Source organism: Embiotoca jacksoni, unplaced genomic scaffold (assembly GCF_022577435.1).
Source record: "Embiotoca jacksoni isolate LCO1_2020_lvr unplaced genomic scaffold, fEmbJac1.0.p SCAF_8, whole genome shotgun sequence".
Lineage (NCBI taxonomy): Eukaryota > Metazoa > Chordata > Actinopteri > Embiotocidae > Embiotoca > Embiotoca jacksoni.
The window spans coordinates 13,145,148-13,169,408 of record NW_027185436.1 but is presented as its reverse complement, the minus strand read 5'-3'; the positions used below and the strand labels follow the sequence as shown (position 1 = coordinate 13,169,408).

The 24,261-nt window shown below is 41.2% G+C and overlaps 1 protein-coding gene across 6 annotated transcripts; it reads left to right on the top strand.

Annotated features, from left to right (window-relative positions):
- The first annotated feature begins 317 nt into the window (after positions 1–317).
- On the top strand, positions 318–24,260 carry acacb (acetyl-CoA carboxylase beta). 6 transcript variants are annotated; one of them, XM_069138706.1, is made up of 54 exons: positions 321–620; positions 2,114–2,687; positions 6,596–6,728; positions 6,809–6,947; positions 7,090–7,199; positions 7,323–7,404; positions 7,505–7,603; positions 8,284–8,393; positions 8,483–8,593; positions 8,683–8,892; positions 8,984–9,154; positions 9,260–9,421; positions 9,520–9,683; positions 10,033–10,183; positions 10,292–10,395; positions 10,491–10,572; positions 10,661–10,806; positions 10,906–11,056; positions 11,147–11,281; positions 12,119–12,265; positions 12,362–12,550; positions 12,676–12,776; positions 12,885–12,973; positions 13,074–13,198; positions 13,302–13,415; positions 13,626–13,739; positions 13,828–13,917; positions 14,009–14,127; positions 14,634–14,657; positions 15,419–15,559; positions 15,648–15,747; positions 15,843–15,950; positions 16,062–16,118; positions 16,611–16,652; positions 16,742–16,957; positions 17,142–17,297; positions 17,592–17,795; positions 17,920–18,075; positions 18,161–18,283; positions 18,374–18,643; positions 18,759–18,856; positions 19,149–19,269; positions 19,357–19,467; positions 19,989–20,132; positions 20,222–20,342; positions 20,429–20,522; positions 20,612–20,708; positions 20,801–20,936; positions 21,199–21,376; positions 21,489–21,601; positions 21,725–21,879; positions 22,016–22,186; positions 22,534–22,670; positions 23,028–24,260. In XM_069138706.1, the coding sequence occupies exons 2-54, from the start codon at positions 2,134–2,136 to the stop codon at positions 23,152–23,154; spliced, it is 7,302 nt and encodes a 2,433-aa protein (XP_068994807.1). In that variant the 5' UTR covers positions 321–620; positions 2,114–2,133; the 3' UTR covers positions 23,155–24,260. The 6 variants fall into 6 exon arrangements, 5 of the variants coding, with proteins under 5 accessions (XP_068994810.1, XP_068994807.1, XP_068994806.1 ...); XM_069138705.1 differs by having other exon boundaries at positions 20,426–20,522; XM_069138707.1 differs by lacking the exon at positions 14,634–14,657 and having other exon boundaries at positions 20,426–20,522.
- Position 24,261: the final 1 nt, after the last annotated feature.

The following is a 24,261-nucleotide window of genomic DNA, read 5'->3' as shown; positions in this document are numbered from 1 at the left end:
GTAATTACAGCACACTTTACAGGAACGTGTTTGAAAAGGAAAACACAAATGGACATCATATCAGCCACAGTTCACAAATTAGCGCTGAATGTAACGCTATGTCGATAACGCCCCCTGGAGTCAAACACATGTCTTGCAAATTGCACATTTGTCCCATTTTACTTGAATCTAACGGATGAGGGACCGCCCATTTGATTGTTTTCTAACCATGTTTTTACCCGCACACTGAGACATCCTCATAGACGATCTTCGGAGGATCCCCCTCTCCCTGGGAGGAGCTTGAACCCCCCATGTTTACCACCGAGCAGGAGTAGGAGGTGGTGCTGGACGGTGGTGGTTGGGGGATGTTAGATCCTGGACTGGTGGTGGTGGTAGGTGGCGTTTTTGCTGCTGCTGGCATGCAAATAATTAAACCCATGAATGCATTAGCGGCGGTGCGCTCGACTCTGAACGTATTCTGGTGTTTAGGTCGAGACAAGGATACAATGAAGAATGTCGTTTTTTTAAATTCAAAACAACTCGTGGCTATGAAAAATAATCAGCGGGTTCATGTCGGCTAAGTGGCTCTGTGTGTGGGGGGGTGCAACAACGGCGGAGCAGAGCTGCCTGTTTCTATCGCGGTGAGTGTGAATAACATGGTTTCACATTTAAACTGGACTTTTTCAACATTTATACTTTAGGTGTCACAAAGCAGCTCGATCTGAAAAAAAAAAGGCAGCCCCATTTGTCCTGATTGGTTAAAACACGGAAAACACTGAACGACTACACTTTTTTTTGTCACTTTAGTTGATATTTTGTGAGAAAAGGAGGGAACGGATTTAGTTCAGTTTGCAGCTGCTATTGTTTGTGACATTTTGTGCACATTTGACTGTCGGTTGAGGTCAGCATTGAGTTGAAGTCAACACACATCATTCTCTCGTCAGTGAGTAAAATGATTAACTTTGAACCTAAATTAGAAATTGCAAGAAGTGTTAATTACTTTCTGCAGATCTTTTTAATAATATGATAATAATTCCAGGTTTTTATTGTGTAAAACGGTCTTTGACTGGCAAATATTTGTTTCACATGGATTGCACATTCATATTTTATTTTATGGATGGATGCGTCCAAATGTGTGTCAGTACCATTTGATGTTTTTTTTCTACTCTGCTCTTACCAGAACTGCTGTTTTCTTCATCCCCTCAGTGTTGACCTTTACCCCAAATGAAGCAGCCACACTCAGCTCTTATGGCAGCTGTCTCGGATGCCTGGCCGGGACATGTAGCCTGCATGTCTGTGCTGATTGTGATACTCAGAGTCAGGATGACATTTTAATGAATGCTCATGTGATTTGACTTGATTTCCCCAATACTACATATGAAAGTAGAAACTCCTGTCTGTTTTTCTCTCAAACTACCCAGTATGCCCCTCCCCTGGGAGGACTTCTGACCTCTGACCACCTCAACAGAAATGTCTTCAGACTGGAATAGTACACAGACACAACTGCTACACAGCATTACGTTTGAAGTCCAAATAGTGACAGAACACACTTACCTGTAGTCGGACCCATCCTGGATAATTAAGGCCGGTATTATAATCTAAGTTAAAAATCAGAAAATAATATATTTACTAATACTCTATTTGACACAATATTGATAATAAACAACTGTGACTGATAGATATACTGACTGAAACCTGAGTATTTGATGTTGACTTTTTAAATAGTCTGAAACGTTTACATCAGTACATCAAACAATTATTACGGCATTAGGGTTGCAACTAAAGTTACATTCAGAATTGATTCATTTGACGGTTGATTTATCAATTAATTTATGAGTTCAATGAGTTTATGGTGTCTTTAGTTGTCTGGTTTTGTTTGTTTATACATTCACATTTCAAACCAAAGCTGCAACCAGTGGATGTTTGACAGTTTTTTATGGAAAACATAACATTAATAATTTGATGATGTTTTTATGACACAGTTTTTGATGTTGTAATAGTAATAGAAAATCTATTATTGTGTGTATGAAGAAGATGATGCATCTGTCCTTTTTAAAGTTAGCTCACATTGGATGAGAAAATGTTCGTGTCATCTCTTGAATGAATTATAATGTCCACTTTGATCTGGTTTCAGTCTCAGGAGGATGTCTGTGAATGCTCCTGTTTGCAGTTTTGGGATTATTCCTATGGACTTTGTTGCTACTGTGGAGGATTAATACCAAGACAGTAGCAATGCCTGTGAAAGGAGAGGAATCTCCCCCTGACTGTGGTCCCTCTGCAGCCAAGGAAGCTGTATCCACTAAACGAACCCCGAATGCAGGCGAGCGTCACCTGTCAACAGTTGCTACAACCCCGGCACACAGTGAGGATAACAGTCGTCTGGCCGACAGCGAGTCTGCACGTCCTGAAGTCAAAACAGTGGTCTCTGAGCCTCTGCAGGCCTCCCCTGGGGTAAATCCAGAGCAGACGTTGTCGCCACAGACCACACAGAAACCTTCGAAAGCCATCGCACCAATGTTCAGCTCAGGGCCGAGGGCGAGGGAACGCCTCAAGTTCATTCTCGGAGCATCAGAGGATAACTCTTCAGACGAGGAACCTCTGGTCACGAAACCTCCATGTGGTGCATCTCAGCCAGCATCCTCCACCCCCAGATCTTCCCCTCAGCAGGTGGCCTGTGCAGTGCCACAGCGCAGCTACTCAGGCATCAAGTAAGTCTGTTTCTGTGTAATTAAACTTAACGTCAACTGTCCGGGGTCAGGTTTGTTTTCATAGCTCCCTCTTGTAACTACACATAGATGAACAACCTTGTCTAGAAGTTGTAACTCATGCATGCGACGTAAGCAAAGAAGCAAGTCACTCACACCAAATACTAGTCTGATAAATAATATGAACTAGATTGTTTTTTAGGTCTGGCTCGAAAATCTGTGGGTCAAACGTTGTCAGATTGGTAATGTGCCACGATCCTCCTTCTTGCTCTCTCTGTACAAGCCGTGTGCTATCACCCCAACTGCATTGAGCGGACCTGTGTTATTGTCACATGCTAAACACCTCTGCTCTATTATTGGAACAAGAGCTGCAGCCAGTGACTTTGAACACCAGTGGTTGTGTGACTCTAGGTCACAACACAGTAAACACCTTGAAATCTTCCACAGATTTCTATTTTAGTCTCTTTTTTTAAATTATTCTTATAGTCTGCAAAGTTGGGAGATATGATATGATGGAAGCGCAGAGGTGTTTTTTTAGTGCACACAGCTATGTGTTTGGCTTGACATGTTTATTTGGACTGACTGATTCAAAAGTTATGTGTGCTAGCGGGACTTGTAGGAATCACCATGAAGTGGAGGAAGGTAGGATATTTCCCTTTCCTAAATCTCAAACATCTTCCAGCAGTTTGAAGAATTAGTTTTTTTTTCACTGTTTAAAGGAAAATAAATATATTTGTATGTGTGTGCAAGAGGATTTTAGCTTTTTCATGTCTAAATCTTTGGCCACAGATTTCTTTCTTTTATAAATGAAGCAGAACGCTTTTATTGTGGTGCTGCTCTCTGCTCCGTTTATATTTGTAAAGAGCAGCCAGAGATCTGTCACTGGGTATCTGTAGATATTTTGCTGCACATGTGGGAGGGGAGAAGGGAGGAAGCACCCAAGAGGAAGCACTTTGTAGACATCGCTTAGTTTTGGTCTATTTAACACCCATTTTTACTACGAAGGAACTAACACAATAAATTAGGCTGGATAATGGAGGGAAAGAGCTGTCAAAGTCTCAACTTATTCCCATATCTCTGGAGGTAAGCACCATAACAGGGTTTGATACCATTCTTTGTAATTTGATACGTGGGCTGCAGTGTTTGGTATGAGGACAGTTATCGCTTGCTTTATGTCAGAGCCACAGAAATAGTGAAAAATGGTGCAGTTACTTTGTGCAGAAGTTAAACAAATGTCATTGCAACTTCTGCAGGCATGTCTTTTCACAGGAAAGAGCGCAAGTGTGGCTGTACTATCGTTATGTAACCGTATAGGGCTTGAGTCTTGGCACACGCGCATTTGAGGAAATACAAAAAATAACACCAACAGTTTGCACTCTGTTGAGACACACAGGTCTGGCCAGTGCAGAAATAAGATTACATATTTTAGCACGTTATTGTTCTCATAATCTGTAAATCATGTTAACAAGGATAAGACACATAGGGTGTGATTTACTAAAGGTTTGCGTGTGTAAAATCACACTTTTCAAATGTGCATTTTAACACGCTGTCCATTTTGCGTGTTTGCCTGCATGCATATGTAATATTGAGCGTTTCTACTTGCAGGTGCAAAATACTGGGAGGAGAAATGCAAATAGAACAATTTAGCACCTGCAACGACATTTACCAAACCTGAAAGTAGAAACAGGAGAAGTGATTGTTGTGTATTTTAGTTGGACTGAAAGGAACGTATTAATCAGATGCGCACATTAGGGGAGACGGCTGCTCTTATAGTGGTGAGAAGGAGACGCAAGAAACCAAAGAATACATTGAGAACGTGTTTTTACACCCGTGGAAACATTACCGAAATGACAGAGGGAAAAATTATTCAGACATATCGTTTGTCCAGCGATGAAATTTCTGAGTTATTGAATGAACTGAATGATGATTGACAGCCAACAACAAGGAGGAACCACGAAGTACCGACAATTAAAAAACTTCTTCCGACTCAGCATTGTCCTGCCTCTGGGTCATTCCAGCGTATCGCTGCTCAGATGTCCAACCCAGTCCCCTTATTCAGGTGTGCTGTCACATGTACTGAATGTGTCCCGCAGAATTCACAGGTAGCTTCATAAGATTCACGAGCACTCGCGAGACACTGAATGAAAAGTCACCTGCTCATCACAGAAAGATCTGGACCTGCTGATCGGTGTTTGTTAGAAGCATCTCATCCACCGTCCCTCCTGTTTTATTTGCCGACGTTTTATTATTAAGCCTTTTTTTCGCCGTTTGGTTTTTGCCACAGTGTTGACTTTCTTGCTGATAATCTCCTATATAGCGTTTTGTTCTTGTTATATTTATATTTCTTAAGTTCAATGTGATCAGATTTCCTTTTGTTTTGTAAAAAGTTTTCCATTGCTGGAATCAAAACGTAAACCCCTCATTTAAATACAGCAATTTGCACTTGATTTTAATGACTCTTTGTAAATCACCCGCAAAACGGGTGCAAACTTTTGGAAGGAACATGCAATTTAGTACCCTTTATTTGAGATTTTAGTAAATCAGGCCCTTATTGTTTGTTCAGTGATGTATGTGTCGAGTCAGATTAAATCCTGTCTTGGCATGGTTCATGTCCCAGAAAAAGATCAAAAAGTGGATGACACTGGGCTGGAAAAGGTTATCAGAAACTCGTTCGATAACGCAGTATTTCCTGAGTCAACAGTACAATACAAGTTTAAAGTTCATATTAGCTCAGACATAATTGCACTCCAGTTTTACAATAGAGCCCACTGATGCAACACGGGTGTTTCGAAGCGGTATCTGAACATGGGACAGAATCTGTAAAGGTACGAGCTGCTTGTGGTGCAATTGGAGTGAGACTTTTGAATGAACATGACGTGAGCCAGCTGATCGTAATAGTACTTGTGTGAAAGGTTCAAACAGTTTTGCAGTATTCAGTCAAATTGTGTATTGCAAAACGTGGAAAAATGCGTTGCCTTTTTGGTTTTAGTGCTCAGTGTGTTGTAATGCTGGTGGTATTCATATGGACTGATTTCAAACAATGGAAGTTCAGGCCGACTTTTTTTTTGCATTTAATAGCTGCTCTTTTAATTACACCTCTTTGTAACTTTGTACAAGTAGAGTTTGTTATTCTGATACCAAAATGTTTGTGCTGTATGTTTATGTGAAAGATGATTACATTGACTTTGATGCACAAATAGCAAAGTAGCAAGTTTTTATTGCTCATACACCCAGTATTATCACTCGATAGAGTATGGACAGACTTTTAGAGTCCACTGATTTAAGTTAGCTATTGTTATTATTGACAGCAGTTGGAAGTTAGACATAACTTGCAGTTTGATTGCATCATAACACATTTACCTTTTATTGGCTCCACTGTGGTGAACATTTGATAAAAAAAAGGGACACCAAGAATGATATCATCAGCCTAGTACCTGTAGCTAAAAGTTTGTTGAGATCTCACTGCTCTGCGAGTTGTTTTTCTGTTAAGAGCAGCAGTTCAATATCATTTTGAAGATTAGGTCAGAAATAAATGGGCTAGTCCACAATCTGACATGCCTGTTGCAGAGAGACTAAACTTTGACTTGAGTTTTGGATTTTCAGGGATTCAAGGACATTTATTGTCATTCCAGCCATGCTAGTAATTGAAGGAAATGCAATTCAGTTCTCTGATCCCAGTTCAATAATAATTCTGAAATTTTCATATAGCATTTCACCTCTGTGGTTGTCAAGGAGCACGGTGGTTTTCTTCTTCTCTTTTACCTGCTTGGTTCTGGCTGTATGGAGGATGGTATGCAGCCTGCATGTTTCCTGGTTTCCAGTATTTTGCACCTACTATACAGAAGAGAGTACTCCTAGGTGTTTTACTGCATTATTGGGCTGGACAGCTAACCATGAACTTTGCTCTGCAGGCCCAGCATGTCTGGTCCTCACCTGGTGAAAAAAGGGTGTGAACACAGAAAGATGGATCTACAGAGAGACTTCACTGTGGCCTCTCCGGCTGAGTTTGTCACACGTTTTGGCGGCAACCGTGTGATAGAAAAAGTAAGAATGAAAGTCGCTGCAGCATTTTCTGTTTTTCATCTGTTTCCTATGGCTACTCAAGTGTTTTCTGTCTGTTACAGGTGCTGATCGCTAATAACGGCATTGCTGCAGTCAAATGTATGCGCTCAATCCGTCGCTGGTCTTATGAAATGTTTCGCAATGAGAGAACCATACGCTTTGTGGTCATGGTAACCCCTGAAGACTTGAAAGCTAACGCAGGTGATTTTGAACTTGATACGTTTTTATTACCTGGCTGTCATCATCATCAAGAACTAATCTGTGTTGGAGTGGGAGTCAGCTGTTTGATCATGCTGCCTATGTATATATCCTGCCTGATGTGTCAGTCTTGTTCCTCTATTAGAATACATTAAAATGGCCGACCATTATGTGCCAGTGCCCGGTGGCACCAACAATAACAACTATGCCAACGTAGAGCTGATAGTGGACATTGCGAAAAGAATTCCAGTGCAGGCAAGTTTCACCATTTAGCTACACAGCACTGCTGTTTCTGGCCTATGGATCTGGGTTAAAAACCTTGTTAATAAACAGCTGTGACAAAAGATCATATATCTGTGGGTGTATTCCTCTTCATAGGCTGTGTGGGCCGGTTGGGGCCATGCATCAGAAAATCCCAAACTACCCGAGCTCCTGAGCAAAGCAGGGATTTCATTCTTGGGTAAAAAGTGTTTGAAAACAGCATTTTACATCTCCTTCACTTGGTTAGTTAGTACCTGTCTCACATCTCATTATTAACTGATAACTGCTGTTTCTCTCAGGACCATCCAGTAAGGCCATGTGGGCTTTAGGGGATAAGGTGGCTTCTTCCATTGTGGCCCAGAGTGCTGACATTCCCACACTACCATGGACCGGATCAGGTGATGGCTTACCTGCTCACTACTGCTGTCTCAGCTTTTATAATGTGTAGCAGGATGTTGTAGTACCATGTGGTATATACTCAACATTTGGCAATGCGGACGACTGTCATGATCACAAAACTTTAGTTGACCATGAACAATTTAATTGTCTTTTTCTGTTCATTTTAATTTGACTTACAGCTTTTTGCTGCAAATCTGATGATTCATCTCCAAATTTTTAGGCTCTTCCTTTTCATCTAAAAACCCAAAGATTCCCACAGCAGTGCCGTGGTGTTTGGTTTTGCAACTAAATCATTGATGTTCTTGTCGATAGATGCTCATCGAAAAACAATCGTCAAAAAAGAGAGGTGGAGCACCCGGTGAGAGAGTCGGTGGTGCTAATTCTCCACCCATGTGCCGTTGAACCACAGCAGAAGAGCCATAGACTGTTCGTGCAACAAAATGATGTCATCAAAAAAGTGCCAGTCACACCTTAAATTGTGGAAAATGATGTTAATACAGTGATGGAAATACAATATTCCTGTTCGTTTCAAGCTGTTGTTATATAGATAAATTGAAATTATTCCATCAATTATGCAAAACGATTGCAGTCAGCTCAAATAATCGACATCAGGCGATCATGCTGTTATTGTAATAGGTCTAGCAGGGATACTTTTTTACCTGCTGTGTCTGTACCTCAGGTCTGAGAGTGGACTGGGCTGAAGAGGACCAAAGACTGGGCAATGTAATCAGTGTTCCTCCAGAGCTCTACACAAAGGGCTGCGTTCATGATGTTGATGATGGGATAGCAGTAAGCAGATTCAACAAGTCATTGCATTAATATCTACACATTTGTAGTATCTTGTGCTAAGTACTATTTTGGGTGTTGTGTCTTTGCAGGGAGCTGAGAGAATTGGTTACCCAGTTGTTATCAAGGCCTCCGAGGGTGGAGGTGGAAAAGGGATCCGGAAAGTTGAAAGTGCTGAGGATTTTCCAAGTTGCTTTAGACAGGTTTGTGTTATTACATTTGATTTCTTTGTAATCATGCCCCCACCTTCTACACTTTGATGCAGTTTTTACAGTATGTATTCTGATTGCAGGTTCAGACAGAGGTGCCCGGTTCACCCATCTTCATCATGCAACTGGCTCAGCATGCGAGGCACCTGGAGGTCCAGATATTGGCTGACGAGTATGGAAATGCTATCTCTCTATACGGACGAGACTGCTCCATCCAGAGAAGGCACCAGAAGATCATAGAGGAAGCTCCTGCCACAATAGCTGCCCCCTCAACATTTGAGCAAATGGAAAGGGTCAGTTTACATTGTTGCATGTATTTATTTTACAACCATCATTTCTGCTCTGGTTGAGACAGATTTTGTCTCGTCTTTCTTTCTGGCCTAGTATGCTGTACGACTGGCCAAGATGGTGGGTTATGTGAGTGCGGGTACAGTGGAATATCTCTTCTCTGAAGACGGAAGTTTCCATTTCCTGGAGCTGAATCCTCGCCTGCAGGTGGAACATCCCTGTACAGAGATGATCGGAGATGTAAACTTACCAGCTGCCCAACTTCAGGTAAATCTCAGAAGCATATAATTATACCACAGGAACAAAATGAGTCAATCTTTCATAGTGACACCAGAATACTCCTGTTTCAACTCAGTGTTTCATCCCTGATAGATCGCGATGGGCATCCCTCTTCATAGGATTAAGGACATGCGCTTGCTTTATGGAGAAAGTCCGTGGGGTGACACCATCATTAACTTTGAGACTCCAGGGTGCATGCCAAGTCCAAGAGGGCACGTCATAGCCGCTCGGATCACCAGTGAGAACCCTGACGAGGTAGCGCTGGATTTCACCAATGCTCAAAACACAACTTTTTTTGCTATGTACTTTACATTTTTTTTCCACTGACTTGTCATCTTTGTGCTGACTCACAGGGGTTCAAGCCCAGTTCTGGCACCGTGCAGGAGCTGAACTTCCGCAGCAGTAAAAACGTCTGGGGTTACTTCAGCGTGGGGGCGACTGGTGGCCTCCATGAATTTGCAGATTCACAGTTTGGACACTGTTTCTCGTGGGGGGAGAATCGTGAAGAAGCCATATCGTAAGCTTCTTTTGATGATAACTGATGTTTAGCAATAAAAGCTTTCAGGTGCCCTTCCCGCTGTGAGGCAGCAGCCAATAATGCAATATCTGTCCTAATGTTGTAATTACCCACGATGTAATCAAACAATGTGGAAAAACCAATGTCTAGCCAATAATAACAACACAACATACTTTAGCAACTAATGCAGTTATTTTACATTTGTCAGTGTTATTCAAGATATGTTAGTATCTTTTGAAAGATAAGAAATGTAGGCAGGAATATGTAGTATGTACACATAAGGAAAGAATATGAAGTTAATGCGATAGGATAGGTGTTTATCAGGTGTCATATCTGCTGTGTGCTTCAGGAACATGGTGGTGGCTTTGAAGGAGCTGTCTATCCGAGGGGATTTTAGGACGACGGTCGAATACCTCATCAAGTTATTGGAAACAGAAAGCTTTAGGAACAATGACATCGACACCGGCTGGCTGGATCATCTCATTGCAGAGAAAGTGCAGGTAGAAGACTTAAGATTTCATGCCATGACTCATTACATGGCAAGGTGCTTGGCTGCTGGATTTGTGTATAGTTTCTTGGTTTCACAAAGCCATATGTTCCTCCTGCAGGCAGAGAGACCCAATACCATGCTGGGTATCGTCTGTGGGGCTCTGCATGTTGCTGATGCCAGTTTCAGAAAGAGCATGTCTGACTACTTGCATTCACTGGAAAGGTCAGTGGATACAGTCCCTCCTTATTGATATCTCACTACAGTTCTTACTGTGTTCATATAACTGAATAATGAAACATTATCTCCTGCATCTCTAGAGGCCAGGTTCTGCCTGCAGCCAGTCTGCTCAACTCTGTCAGTCTGGATCTAATATATGAAGGAGTCAAATTCTGTCTGAAGGTATTTGCTTTGTTCCATTACTCCGTTGCTAGTTTGCCTTAACTTCTTACCTTTTTAATCAATAAATGATCACTATTGCTGCCTGCAGGTGGCTCGCCAGTCCCCAACAACTTATGTCAGCATGATGAATGGTTCCAACATTGAAATAGACGTCCACAGGTTGAGCGATGGCGGCCTCCTGCTGTGCTACGATGGCAGCAGCCACACCACTTACATGAAGGAGGAAGTAGACAGGTAAGGCCATGACTATGTAAAATCTAGACGAATCAGTTTGTTTATTTTACTTGTGGTTTAACTGTTTGCTTCATTTCTCGTATTATTTCAACCCCTCAGCTACCGCATCACTGTTGGCAACAAAACTTGTGTATTTGAGAAGGAGACGGATCCCACAGTGCTGAGGACGCCCTCTGCTGGCAAACTACTGCAGTACGTGGTTGAGGATGGAGATCATATTTTTGCAGGAGAGACCTATGCAGAGATTGAGGTGACAGATTTTGATCATATATACACTTCCTGTGATTTACTGCTGCATCTGCTGATAATTTCATTTTGTTATACTATGCTGTGGATTTAGGTGATGAAGATGGTGATGACTCTGACTGTGCAGCAGTCTGGCTGTATTCACTTTGTCAAGAGACCGGGGGCAGTTCTGGAGCCTGGCTGCATAGTGGCACGTATGGACCTGGACGACCCCAGCAGTATACATAGGGTAGGTAACTCCAAATCACTATCGGCAGCACATAAATAGAACTCCTAAATGTGCATTTATACCACTTTCTAACAATACTCTGATGCGTCAAATTCTTATTATTATCTATTTCGATCCGTATTTTTCTAGATTTTCTCATTTATATACTATATTACAAGTGTTTTCAGTTGGTTGTTTAAAGGTTCCATATTTTACACTTTTACAGTGTTTTATTCTCAGTCCTATAATCCGTAAGAATATATTTTGTGGTTTTAAATACCAAAAAACATTTCTGTCTCATTTTGCATCTCCTCTTTTCAGCTTCTTTCTGGATCTCTACCAAGAACAGGCTGTTTTGGCTCTGTGTCTTTAAGGCATGCTCATATCAATGACCATCTATTGTGATTGGCCGACTGTAACGCACATCTAGACCAATCACTGGTTTTCTTCAGTCCTGTAGGTTGCGAGCTCTGGGACCAAATGAGTGCTCTGTGTTTTCTTCCACATAAAAGGTTTGACAGTGGGTTGTGCTCAGTGGGTTGAGCATGAGTTTATGACATCACAAACTTACCGAAGTCCAAACAGCACAGTTGCAGAATATGGGCTGTGTTTATTTCTCTGTGAACTGAGCATTTTATTTTGTTTCTTTTACATTTGAACACTATTTATATAGTACCTGGACCTGTTTTATATAAAAAATTTTAAAAAAGACATGTGAATTTTACACATTATAAGACCGTTAAGCTCGTACTGAATTTTTTTTTTTTTTTTTTTTTTTTCCCATGCTGTAACTGTTTCTGTTGTTATTTGTTGATAATGATCAAAAATTGTTCCTTCCCATTTTCCATTCTGTCACAGGTGGAACTAAACACAGCCACACTGCCACCCCAGCAGCCGCTGCCGATGGTCGGGGAAAAGCTTCACCAAGTGTTCCACTGTGTGCTTGATAACCTAGTTAAAGTGATGGATGGATACTGCCTTGAAGAGCCCTACTTTAGCAGGAAGGTACGTATCAGCCACAACAGATTCCTAAATTACAACACCTCAAGAAGATTTTTGATTATATGAGCATGTTTGGGTTTTAAATGTTCATCTCTGCAGCTGAAACAGTGGGTGGCCACCCTGATGAAGACTCTCAGGGATCCCTCACTGCCGCTGTTGGAACTCCAGGAGATCATGACCAGCGTGGCGGGTCGTATTCCACCCAGTGTTGAGAAAGATATCCGTAAAGTCATGGCTCAGTACGCGAGCAATATCACCTCAGTCCTCTGCCAGTTCCCGAGTCAAAGGGTAAAAGCTTTTCAGCTACAACATGCGGGATGAACTTGTCCCGGTGTCACAGAGCAAGTCTTTTAAATACAAAAAAATCACTCTTGTCATAATAATATAATTCGATTTTGCTTACTTGATTCCAGATTGCAAACATTTTAGACAGCCATGCAGCGACCTTACAGAGGAAGATTGACCGAGAGGTTTTCTTCATGAATACTCAGAGTATCGTACAGCTCGTACAGAGGTGAGTTTCTCTTATTTTTGTCCGATGTTGATTGTGCAGTAGTAGTAACATATCTGAATGATATTGCAATTGCATTGGTTGGTATATGTTTGAATTTGTTCTGTGCAGATACCGCAGTGGAATCCGTGGGTATATGAAGTCTGTGGTACTTGATCTGCTAAAGCGCTACCTGCAGGTGGAGATGCAGTTTCAGCAAGGTAACCTCAATGCTCTTTCACCTTTTAATGTGACATTTTCTTTACAGTAACTGCTGCTGGGCTTCAGCTGAAATACTTCTGCTCTTTTTCTCCCAAACAGCTCACTATGATAAGTGTGTTATCAACCTGAGAGAGCAGCACAAACCTGACATGAGCCCCGTGCTGGACTACATCTTCTCTCATGCTCAGGTCTCCAAGAAGAACGTCCTGGTCATAATGCTCATAGTAAGGCTTTCATCAGCTACGCTGGCACAAACACACTCTTTGTTCTTCCTACTGTAATATCTTTCTGATACTTGATACAGTGTGTGTCTTTGACTTTGTGTAGGACCAACTGTGTGGACGGGATCCCACCCTGGCAGATGAACTCATGGCCATTCTGAATGAACTCACACAGCTCAGCAAGATGGAGAACTCAAAGGTGGCCTTGAGAGCCAGACAGGTACGAGTGCCTGCATGCATGTTAGTCAGAGATGTCGTGTCTATTTATAATATAATAATCACCACAGTTATCAAACAGATGAAACACCTCAAATTGTGTCCAAGTGACATTTTTGAGTCTTGTTTTATATTCTCTCAAATTTCAAAAGTCAAAAAAAAACATTCTGATTATTATTATTATCTGAATACATGGATATTCTGTTTGTCTCAGGTCTTGATCGCCTCCAATTTACCATCATATGAGCTGAGACACAACCAGGTTGAGTCAATCTTCCTGTCGGCCATTGACATGTATGGCCACCAGTTTTGCCCTGAGAACTTGAAGGTTAGCTTTGTGTGGAGAAATTTCATTGTGACCATCACTTTATATCAGTGTCAATATAAAATAACTATACTTTTCTTATTTGCCACAGAAACTCATTCTCTCAGAAACCTCCATTTTTGACGTTTTGCCTAATTTCTTCTACCACTCCAATCAAGTTGTGTGCATGGCTGCCTTGGAGGTAAGTTTGTGGATTCAGACAAATGCGTTTCTTTCTTGTGCATTCTTATGCCTTAATTTGTGATAATTACTTGTTCTTTCTTGACTGTTAGGTGTACGTTCGCAGAGCTTACATCGCCTATGAGCTGAACAGCATCCAGCATCACCAGCTGCAGGATGGAACGTGCGCTGTAGACTTCCAGTTCATGTTGCCGTCTTCACATCCAAACAGGTGACAGGTTTCCTCCGGATGGAGCCACAGATGGATAACACAATGTGGTCCAGTGCTTGAGTTACTGTTGAGTCTCTGCCACTTCCAAATTTGAACAGATATTGCCTCATCGTAGCATCAGAGGCTGTAATATTGCCTACTAATCAAGCGAAATCAATAATCCAACATTTCATAGAAAATGCTTTACTTTGTGGCCGTTTCTAAAGAAATCCAGGCTTTACAAATCATAATTTAAGTGTGTAATTACAGTGGCCTGATAGATCAATAGAGGTGCATTGATAAAATGGTTTCAATGTACCCAGTGTGTATGTGAAATACGCTCTGTAAACTGCTGCTGTAACTGCTTCTGGCTAACTTTGAATGCAGAATGTTTTCTCCCCTCTACACATTAATGTGAATGTGCGTAGGATCTTGTAAAGTGTTCTAATCTAAATATAATGCCCAGAGGTAGACGTGCAGTTTGATCATCCACTGATAATATTCACCTGTCAATCATCTTATTTCAGAGGGAGCAGCCCTACTCTGAACAGGTAGAGTAAAGCTCCTCCCAACCAGCTAGACCTCCCTGTTGTGTGCATGTCTCAGCAACGCATGCTGGATGCACCGTGATTCTTTTTCCTTCTGCTCAAATACATTTACTGAAGGACTCCTCTAACAAGTCCTTCTTAATTCATATGTTAAACTGTGCTTTTCCATATCATTCTTTCATTGCTTCTTCCAACATGTAAAGCATCACTGAGCTTTTTGAGAGGTCACATCCTGTCATGTTCCTCATAAATACTTCAAGCCTGAGATTTCATTGATTACTACCAAATACGGAGCCTGTATTCTCCAACTATTCTCAAGAATTGCTCTGTATGACCACAATTCATAATCCCTTTCAATTCAATACATGAAATGTACCTATATCAACCTGGTGGCGACTCAACTTTGACTCTAGCCAGACTCAAGTCATGAAACTGATGACTATAGACTTCACTTGGACTTTAAAAACCCACTCCAGTGAAAATTAAGTTTTTAACCTTATTATGGGTCCATGTGTGTAAATGGCACCAAGTTGTGGCCCGGCCTCAACTTGAGACTTTATAGTCAAGGTTTGAGATTAAGTTGTGATCTGTGACTTTGTGCCACCTCTACTATCATCTGTATGGAATTGGAATTGGATGTGAGGGTTGTTTTTGTTAAATAGAAGCTCCAGACTTGCTTTAATTGCTCTCTGAATTAATATTTTTTTCAGATGCTTAAGCACACCTCTTTATGTGGACATTTAGTAGGCCTGTCTTTATTTCAGGGTTCCTGTGCCAGTGAATGGATCAGGCCAGTTTAAAATGAGGCGACAGAGCAGTGAGCTCTTCCTGGAGGGGGCCTTTTCTCCGCCCTGCCAGCGTATGGGGGCCATGGTGGCTTTCAAGGGTTTTGACGACTTCAAAAGGTCAATTTTAACTTGAAAATAACAGAAAAGATATGTATATTAAAAAAATATGTTTTCTCATGTTGACGTGCTTCTTTTTATTTTGCAGGAATTTCGATGAAGTTCTGTCCAGTTTCGTAGAACCACTCTTGGAGAGCACTCCGTTCTCAGAGTCTTGCTCCAGTCTCTTTGAGGATGAGAAGCTCATGGTGGGGGCTGAGACTGTTTAAATCATTCATTTCATTAAAAAGGCTGTTTTCATCTGTGTCTCTGCAGCCACCAATTTCTCCTCCATCCCCTACAGAATACCAGGGAGAACCCAATCCACATCATTAATGTGTCCATAAAAACAGCAGACACGGAGGATGATGATGCCTTGGTCACAGCCTTCACTGCCTTCGCCCAGTCAAAGGTCAGCTACCACATCTAAGTTAACACATTCTTATTACAAATGTCAGGTATTGTCTTTATTTATTTGTCTTTTATGAAAATTGTGTGATTCTTTTTTAATTTTATTTTACAGAAAGCAGTCCTCTTTGAATATGGAATCAGGAGAATCACATTTTTAGTTGCACAGAAGGTAACTTTTACGTACAGTAGATCGTAACCACAGATCACCTGCTTGTGAAAACCAAAACAACTTTGTTTATACTTGCTATGCTGGAAGTGATAACAGACAATAAAAAGTGTAATATTCAGTTTTCATTTAAATCTTTTTTTCTTGCTATAAACTGTATGGTGCTACTTCCATCTTATTTATTATGCTGCATGCTTTGATGATGGAGAATATTACAATTTCCAATTTTGATAAATAAGAGAATTACTGACACTCTGTTCTCAGCATAACTGTCATCTATAACTCATTTGTGATCTATTTTCTCCAAATCTGAGTCAATTATTTGTTTTTAAGATAAAAGTAACACCAAATAATAACCAATTTTTTGGAATGTTGCCTCACTCCCTCACAATAAATTCAATAATTTTGTCCATTTAAGTTTACAGTGTATTTACTTTTAGTTCGTACTTGCAGGATGCCTTTACACTTGATGATTTTGCTATTTTATTTAAACAGCGAGAATTTCCCAAGTTCTTCACATTCAGAGCTCGAGATGGGGTAAGTTTGTGGTTACCTGATTGCGATGCATGAGCCAACATGCTGCTGTCTGAGGAGATGATGATGCCCCATTCTGTGCTTCCTTTCAGTTCCAGGAAGATCGTATTTACCGGAATCTGGAGCCAGCTTTGGCGTTTCAGTTGGAGCTCAACCGAATGAGGAACTTTGACCTGAGAGCTGTTCCTTGTTCCAACAGCAAGATGCACCTCTACCTGGGCGCTGCTCGTGTCCAGGAGGGGGTTGAAGTTACAGACTACCGCTTCTTCATCCGAGCAATTATTCGCCATTCAGATCTCATTACAAAGGTAAGAAGAGGAACACAAACCCAAAGTTTATTAATTTAAACAAATGACATAATTTCTAGGTTTTTCTTTATGATGTATTGTTGTACAAGGTGACAAACTTGCACTGCCATTTCAGAATATCATATTGTGGTGATGGATGCAGGTTTCTGTAGTTACATGCTGTTAAATCTTTTCACATAACCAGGAAGCCTCTTTTGAATACCTTCAAAATGAAGGAGAACGTCTTCTGTTGGAAGCCATGGATGAGTTGGAGGTGGCCTTCAGTTACACCAGCGTCCGCACAGACTGCAATCACATCTTCCTCAACTTCGTCCCCACCGTCATCATGGACCCCTCTAAAGTCAGTGTGCAGCAATCTGTTCTTCCTTATAAACTATTATTCCTCAGGGTTGCATATAGTTTATAAGAAATGCTGCCGATTTGTTTTTTTTCTGATGGTGCTTTATTCTTACTCTCTGTGTAATTCAACATGTTTTACTGCTTGTAACATTTCATTAGCTGTTTACCTATTTTTCACTGATATTTTATGATGATTTCTGTAGTCCACACTCATTGAACTGTAAGCTCAAACCTATACAGACTTAGACTGCATGTATATATCAGATTCACTTACTGTGAATCTTTGGTCCTTTAGATAGAGGAGTCTGTCCGCTCGATGGTGATGCGCTACGGCAGTCGTCTTTGGAAGCTGCGGGTCATGCAGGCTGAGCTGAAGATAAACATTCGTCTGACACCAACTGGGAATGCTGTTCCTATCCGCCTGTTTCTCACTAATGAATCTGGCTATTATTTGGACATCAGCCTTTATAACGAAGTCATTGACCGAATTTCTGGACAGGTGAGGACAGAAATGTAAAAGATGTGTTAAATTTCAGGGGGGTTTGTTCTGTGTGTGTGTTTTATGATCACATTTTTATGGTTCTATAAACTACTAAATTCACATCCTGTCTTTGCCTTCACAGATCATGTTCCAGTCATATGGAAACAAGCAGGGTCCTTTACATGGCATGCTGATCAACACTCCGTATGTTACCAAAGACCTGCTGCAGGCCAAACGCTTCCAGGCTCAAACTCTGGGCACAACATACATCTATGACTTCCCTGAGATGTTCAGACAGGTACTGCTGACTTACTGAATAAGACTTAATAAGACTACCTTCAATGTTTATAAGTTGTCTGGCCACACTGAAAATATTCTCCTAGGCACTACTCAAGCAGTGGGGTGCAGGGGACAAATACCCTAAAGATTTGCTGATGTGCACTGAGCTCGTTCTGGACCCACAAGGTCGACTGGTGCAGATGAACCGCCTGCCTGGAGACAATGACGTAGGACGCTTATAAGAAGATTCACATTAACTCTTACCTTTTCAGTGCTCTCTCAGTGTGATGATACCCACTGTAACTGTGCTCCGCCAGGTGGGAATAGTTGCCTTCAGGATGAAGATGAAGACTCCAGAGTACCCAGAGGGCAGAGACATTATCGTCATTTGTAATGACATCACTCACATGATTGGCTCCTTCGGTCCTCAGGAGGATGAGCTCTTCCTCAGGGCGTCTGAGCTGGCTCGGGCTGAGGGCATCCCCCGCATTTACATCGCAGCCAACAGTGGAGCACGCATCGGGCTCGCTGAAGAGGTCAAACACATGTTCCAGGTGGCCTGGATTGACCCCAGTGATCCCTACAAGGTGACAGCTGAGACGGGTTCATTTTAATCTTGTGATAGTAAATGAAATGATCGCAGGAAAAATGTAAGTGGAGTTGAACACTTATAATGGGTTATTAATATTTTTTCCCCTTTAGGGTTTCAAATACCTTTACCTGACACCACAGGACTACACCCGCATCAGCTCCACCAATTCTGTTCACTGTCACCACGTAGAAGAAAGTGGAGAGTCCAGGTACAATGTTTGTTCTCATAAAGCAGAATAGTCAGTTTATTGAAATGTATGACAGCATATACTTTTCTCTGTGGGATAATCCTATAAATCTGTGTCACTGCGTGTAAAGTATTTCATATAAAGTATTTATCTCTTGTGTTGTGGATACATGTTTTTGTTTGACAAACTGTACCAGAGACAAACTGCTGTATGGCCAAAAGAGAAATATAATTGAAATGTAACTGAATAAAACTTTGCTGAATGATAGAGATTTATCCTGAGTTGATCTGGTCTTTATGCTCAACCGTTACAGATACATCATCACTGACATCATTGGGAAAGATGAAGGCCTTGGGGTTGAGAACCTACGAGGTTCTGGCACCATTGCTGGAGAGTCTTCTCAGGCCTATGAAGAGATTATTACCATCAGTATGGTGAGAGTGTGGATCTGACTTCCCTCAGCAGCAAGAGCATGGCAGAGCCTCTGAGAATTTTATTTGAGCCACTTTATGCTCTTCCAGGTGACATGTCGTGCCATAGGAATCGGAGCCTATCTGGTCCGTTTGGGACAGCGGGTGATCCAGGTGGAGAACTCTCACATTATCCTGACCGGAGCTGGAGCTCTCAACAAGGTTTGTTAGTTTAATTCAGCCTGTTGTTTTCTGAATGAATGAAAATTAATGGTTTAGCCATTAAGAAAAGAAATAAACGAGACATTGGATACAGTTGCTCCTCCTCCATTTGTGATTTAAATGCATGTTTCTGTGAAATTGGCTTGTCAGTGATATTTAGGATACTTTTCAGTGTACATCACAGCTGCAGTGTGGAGTCAGCAGTGAGTTGATTTGTAACCATTTAATGCAACAGGAAAAGAAAACTAAATGCAGAAAAATAATATCGATTTTATTATATTTGCTGACTTTTCAAACATGTTTTGTTTGCTTAATCAGCACTAGTTTTTGCAGCCAGTTTAGGAGATATTTCAAGATTTGTAGCTTAAGAGAGGCTATTGAAACTTCAGAAAAACAGTTGTAGTTTTATATAGTAGCTTTAATACTTGAGTACTTACACATAAACATTGCATGCAGATTACAACATAACCACGGTAAGTAAAAGAACTCCATGGCTATTTTAAGTCGTTGTTTCTGTCCAGGTTTTGGGAAAAGAGGTCTACACTTCCAACAACCAGCTTGGAGGAGTCCAGGTCATGCACAACAATGGAGTCACACACACCACTGTGCCAGACGACTTTGAGGGTGTCTTCACGATCCTCCAGTGGCTCTCGTACATGCCAAAGGTTCAGCTGAATGTGTGAAGTTCATGTAGTGTGCTGTCTAAATTTACATACACTGGTTGTTTACTGGAGTTCTCCTTCTGTCCTCACAGAACAAAAACTCCCCCGTTCCTGTTATAACAACTACTGATCCAGTAGACCGAGAGATAGAATTTACTCCCACGAAAGCGCCGTATGACCCCCGCTGGATGCTAGCTGGCAGACCTCATCCCAGTGAGTTGCATGATCTAAACCCTGAAACTTCTCATTTGTGGGAGTAAACCAAATGATGTGATTCAATTTTTTTGTGTCATTAGCAGTGCGAGGTGCCTGGCAAAGTGGATTCTTTGACCACGGCTCTTTCATGGAGATCATGGAGTCTTGGGCTCAGACTGTGGTAGTAGGCAGAGCACGGTAAATCTGTTTAAACTCATTGTGCACATTAACTTTTTTTTAAACTCAAACATAAGTTTATTAATAGTGCTGTTGTTAAATGAATGCAGGTTAGGAGGAATCCCCCTTGGTGTCATTGCTGTTGAAACTCGCACAGTTGAGTTCACTGTCCCAGCAGATCCAGCCAACCTGGACTCAGAATCTAAGGTGAGTAAATCTCACTGTTTGTGTTGAATATAGGCTGTGATTCATGAGAAGTGCGCTTTACCTCTGCCTTTGTTTTTGTGCGTTCATGTCAGGTTCTGCAGCAGGCTGGCCAGGTGTGGTTTCCAGATTCAGCTTTTAAAACAGCTCAGGCGATCTGTGACTTCAACCGTGAACATCTGCCTCTCATGGTGTTTGCCAACTGGAGGGGTTTCTCTGGGGGGATGAAGGGTATACGATGATTACTAAACTTTACAAAGTGATTGCAACCCAGACTGTAAGTATTGGGGCAGTTACACATCATGTGTTCAAAGAGTTATACCTCACAGTTTTTCTATAAAGATATAAACCTATTCTAATTTAATATTTAATATTTTATTCTAAATTAAGAACAAATGAACAAAAACTGTAACTCTCCAAATACTTACAGTCTAAAGTTTTTGATAATTGTTTGTAATATTCAGTAAAATAACTTTTTTTTTTTCTGTCCCAGATATGTATGACCAGATACTGAAGTTTGGGGCCTATATTGTGGATGCCCTGCGTGGTTTCCACCAACCAGTGCTGGTGTACATCCCACCACAGGCTGAGCTGAGAGGGGGGTCCTGGGTGGTGATAGACCCCACCATCAACCCTCTGTGTATGGAGCTGTATGCTGATAGGGAGAGCAGGTACATGAAGCAGTGATGTTTCTTACATTTATTAAACGGTGTTTCCGACCTAAGCAGAAAATGTGTATGATTATAGGTCGCTCATGTCTCCCGGTATGGTTTTTCTATCCAGGGGTGGCGTGCTGGAGGCTGAGGGTACAGTGGAGATCAAATTCAGGAAGAAGGACCTGCTTAAGACCATGAGAAGACTAGATTCAGTCTATGGCAGTCTGGTTGAGCAGCTAGGTAAAGGCTCTTTCTGTCTTTAATCACAGAACCATTTGAATATTTTATATTTTCATTATCATTGCAATAATGCTGAGACCTTCATGCCCTCGGAGTAACTTGGAGCTAATCTGTTTTCATCAGCATCCCCAGAGCTGTCTGACAAACAGTGCAGAGAGCTGGAGGCCAAGCTCAAAGCAAGAGAGGAATTCCTTTTGCCTATCTACCACCAGGTGGCAGTGCTGTTTGTAGACCTCCACGACACCCCAGGCAGGATGCAGGAGAAAGGTGTCATCACTGTGAGTGTGCACTTCATGAACACCCTGGTGTTATTATGACTGTGCATGTAACATTAGATGCTAAAAATAAAGTGTTATTTAAATAAGATTCAAGGGTTTATAACTTATTTCTCTGTGTGCTTTGATACTCTAACAGGATATTTTGGACTGGAAGAATGTGCGGACCTTCTTTTACTGGCGTCTGCGTCGCCTCCTGTTGGAGCAGGTGGTGAAGTGTGAGATTCTTCAGGCCAATAATGACCTTAGTGATGGGCACATGCAGTCCATGCTGCGCCGGTGGTTTGTTGAAACAGTGGGAACAGTCAAGGTATCTGACGACTTTGCTGATTCACTTAATCCAATTTACAAACTGTAGATAACTATTAATGCCTATAAAGCTGAGCAACTGGGCCTGATGTTGTGTCAATGTTATTATAATTTTTTTTATTTACCATGACTATTGTTTTTATACTTTTATGTTACTGTAAACATTACCAGCAATCAAACTGAAAAATGTAAAAGTCTAAGACCTACTAGTTGCTAATCTTATCAATATGCCGTGTCCAGAGTTTTTGGCAGTGGATCACAAATCATTGTTTTTGAGCACATCTCTGTAAAAAGAACTGAACTGATCAGAGATTTGATATTGAATGGTATGTCTATCTGCTTTCCCAGGCTTACCTTTGGGATAACAACCAAGTAGTGGTCGAGTGGCTTGAGAAACATTTGTCCAAAGAGGATGGCACCCAATCAGCCATCCGAGAGAACATCAACTACTTGAAAAGAGAAAACACTTTGAAACACATCCGCAGGTATGCAGACACGCACGCAATTTTACTGACCAACTGTGTCCATATTGAAGCATTGAAGCATGAACACAACTGAATCAAAGTTCCCACAGTTTTCCCTAGATTACAGGGGAGTCTCAGTGAGATACATTCTGGGTTTGGCACTGTGATTTTATACTGTTAGAGTCATCATGTTGGTCAAAGGGCACTTTTTTGACATCACGGGACCAACCATGGCAGTATTTTCTCCAACTGCAAACCAAAAACAGCAGAACAAACTGAAGAGTTGACAGCTGAGTGCCCCACACTTTCAGCTCTTAAAGTATTTTATGTCAGCATGTTTAAAAGAAAGTCTTGTTATAACTTTCTCCTTGTGTCCAGCCTGGTGCAGGCCAACTCAGACGTGGCAATGGACTGCATCATCCACATGAGCCAGAACATCACTCCGTCCCAGAGGGCCAAGCTCTTGCACCTGCTTGCAACTATGGACAGCGCCAGCACCAGTTAAGCTGTGGCATTTTATCAGGTTATACTATTAAAGAGAACAAAGAAAAGACCCTTTATTCTTGTTGATTGTATGAGTAAGGTGTAAAGGCATTGAAGCATTTCAGTCTAAAATGAGGGGAAATGTAAAGCTAAAGAAACACACTCTTGAATTTCAGCATTGTAGTTTAGGTAATTTCTTGTAAAAACACGCACAGTGCAGACAGTGCTCGGTCTGTCGTCAGCTTTGTTTTACCGAGTTTAATTTACATGTTCATGTATGTTACAATCCACGGCTTTGAAAGAGCTTTTCTTCTAGATTGTTGAGTTATGCAGTCATTTCAGAGTCAGTTCAGCTGCTCAGTGTAGGAGCTATACTTCTGTGGTCTGCAGCCTTTCACTGTAATGCACATTTCATTTTTTATTTAGACACGTTTTTGTGTTTGTGCCTTACTGGACTCTATATGCTGTCTATTGAGGCTGGACTTGTACGGGATTCATAAAATGGGAGACTTGATATTTCTGTGCTCGTTGTCATGTTTAGTTGAAGATATTACATACTGTTCATCTTTGAATGTAGTCTATGTAAAAATATGCTCAACCAAATGATCAATTCTTTGATTAATATTCAGATAAACCAAAAGAAATTCATTGTGAACGAGAAAATGGTGAATTCATTTAATTCCTGTTTCTGCATTGACTGAAAAGATGATAATTTTTATTATTATTGTTCCCCAGAAATGCAGATTTCTAATAAGCAGTGTAAGGAGTATTTGTCCTTTCATTTCACTGTTGATGTTTGACTCAGTCCCTCTTTTTTTCATTGTCACTTTCAGTGTGTTCATCTATGTTGTGTTGTTTATGCTGCAGATGATGGTGTGAATGATAATGTGATACTGTATGCAATAATTCTGAGCATTTCTTTGTTTTGTTTCCGATATTTAACGTTTAGAAAAACTCAGGTTTCTTGAAGAGTGGACATTAATCTTGGTCCCTCAAGCGACGTCTTGAGTCGCTTTACATCTGATTGAAATACCACAACATTTCATTTGAATGTATTTATCTTTCCTGTGTCCTGTATTTTACAAAAGGGCTGTTTGGTAATAAATGTCAGTGACATATTTAAATACAA

What these genes read in the sequence shown, in the direction of transcription:
- acacb (XM_069138705.1), top strand. Translation starts at nt 2,134, where the DNA reads ATGCTCCTGTTTGCAGTTTTGGGATTATTCCTATGGACTTTGTTGCTA. An exon ending in TCCCTGAGATGTTCAGACAG is followed by an intron (nt 18,076 to 18,160) that starts GTACTGCTGACT and finishes ATATTCTCCTAG; the next exon opens with GCACTACTCAAGCAGTGGGG. An exon ending in AGGAGAAAGGTGTCATCACT is followed by an intron (nt 21,880 to 22,015) that starts GTGAGTGTGCAC and finishes ATACTCTAACAG; the next exon opens with GATATTTTGGACTGGAAGAA.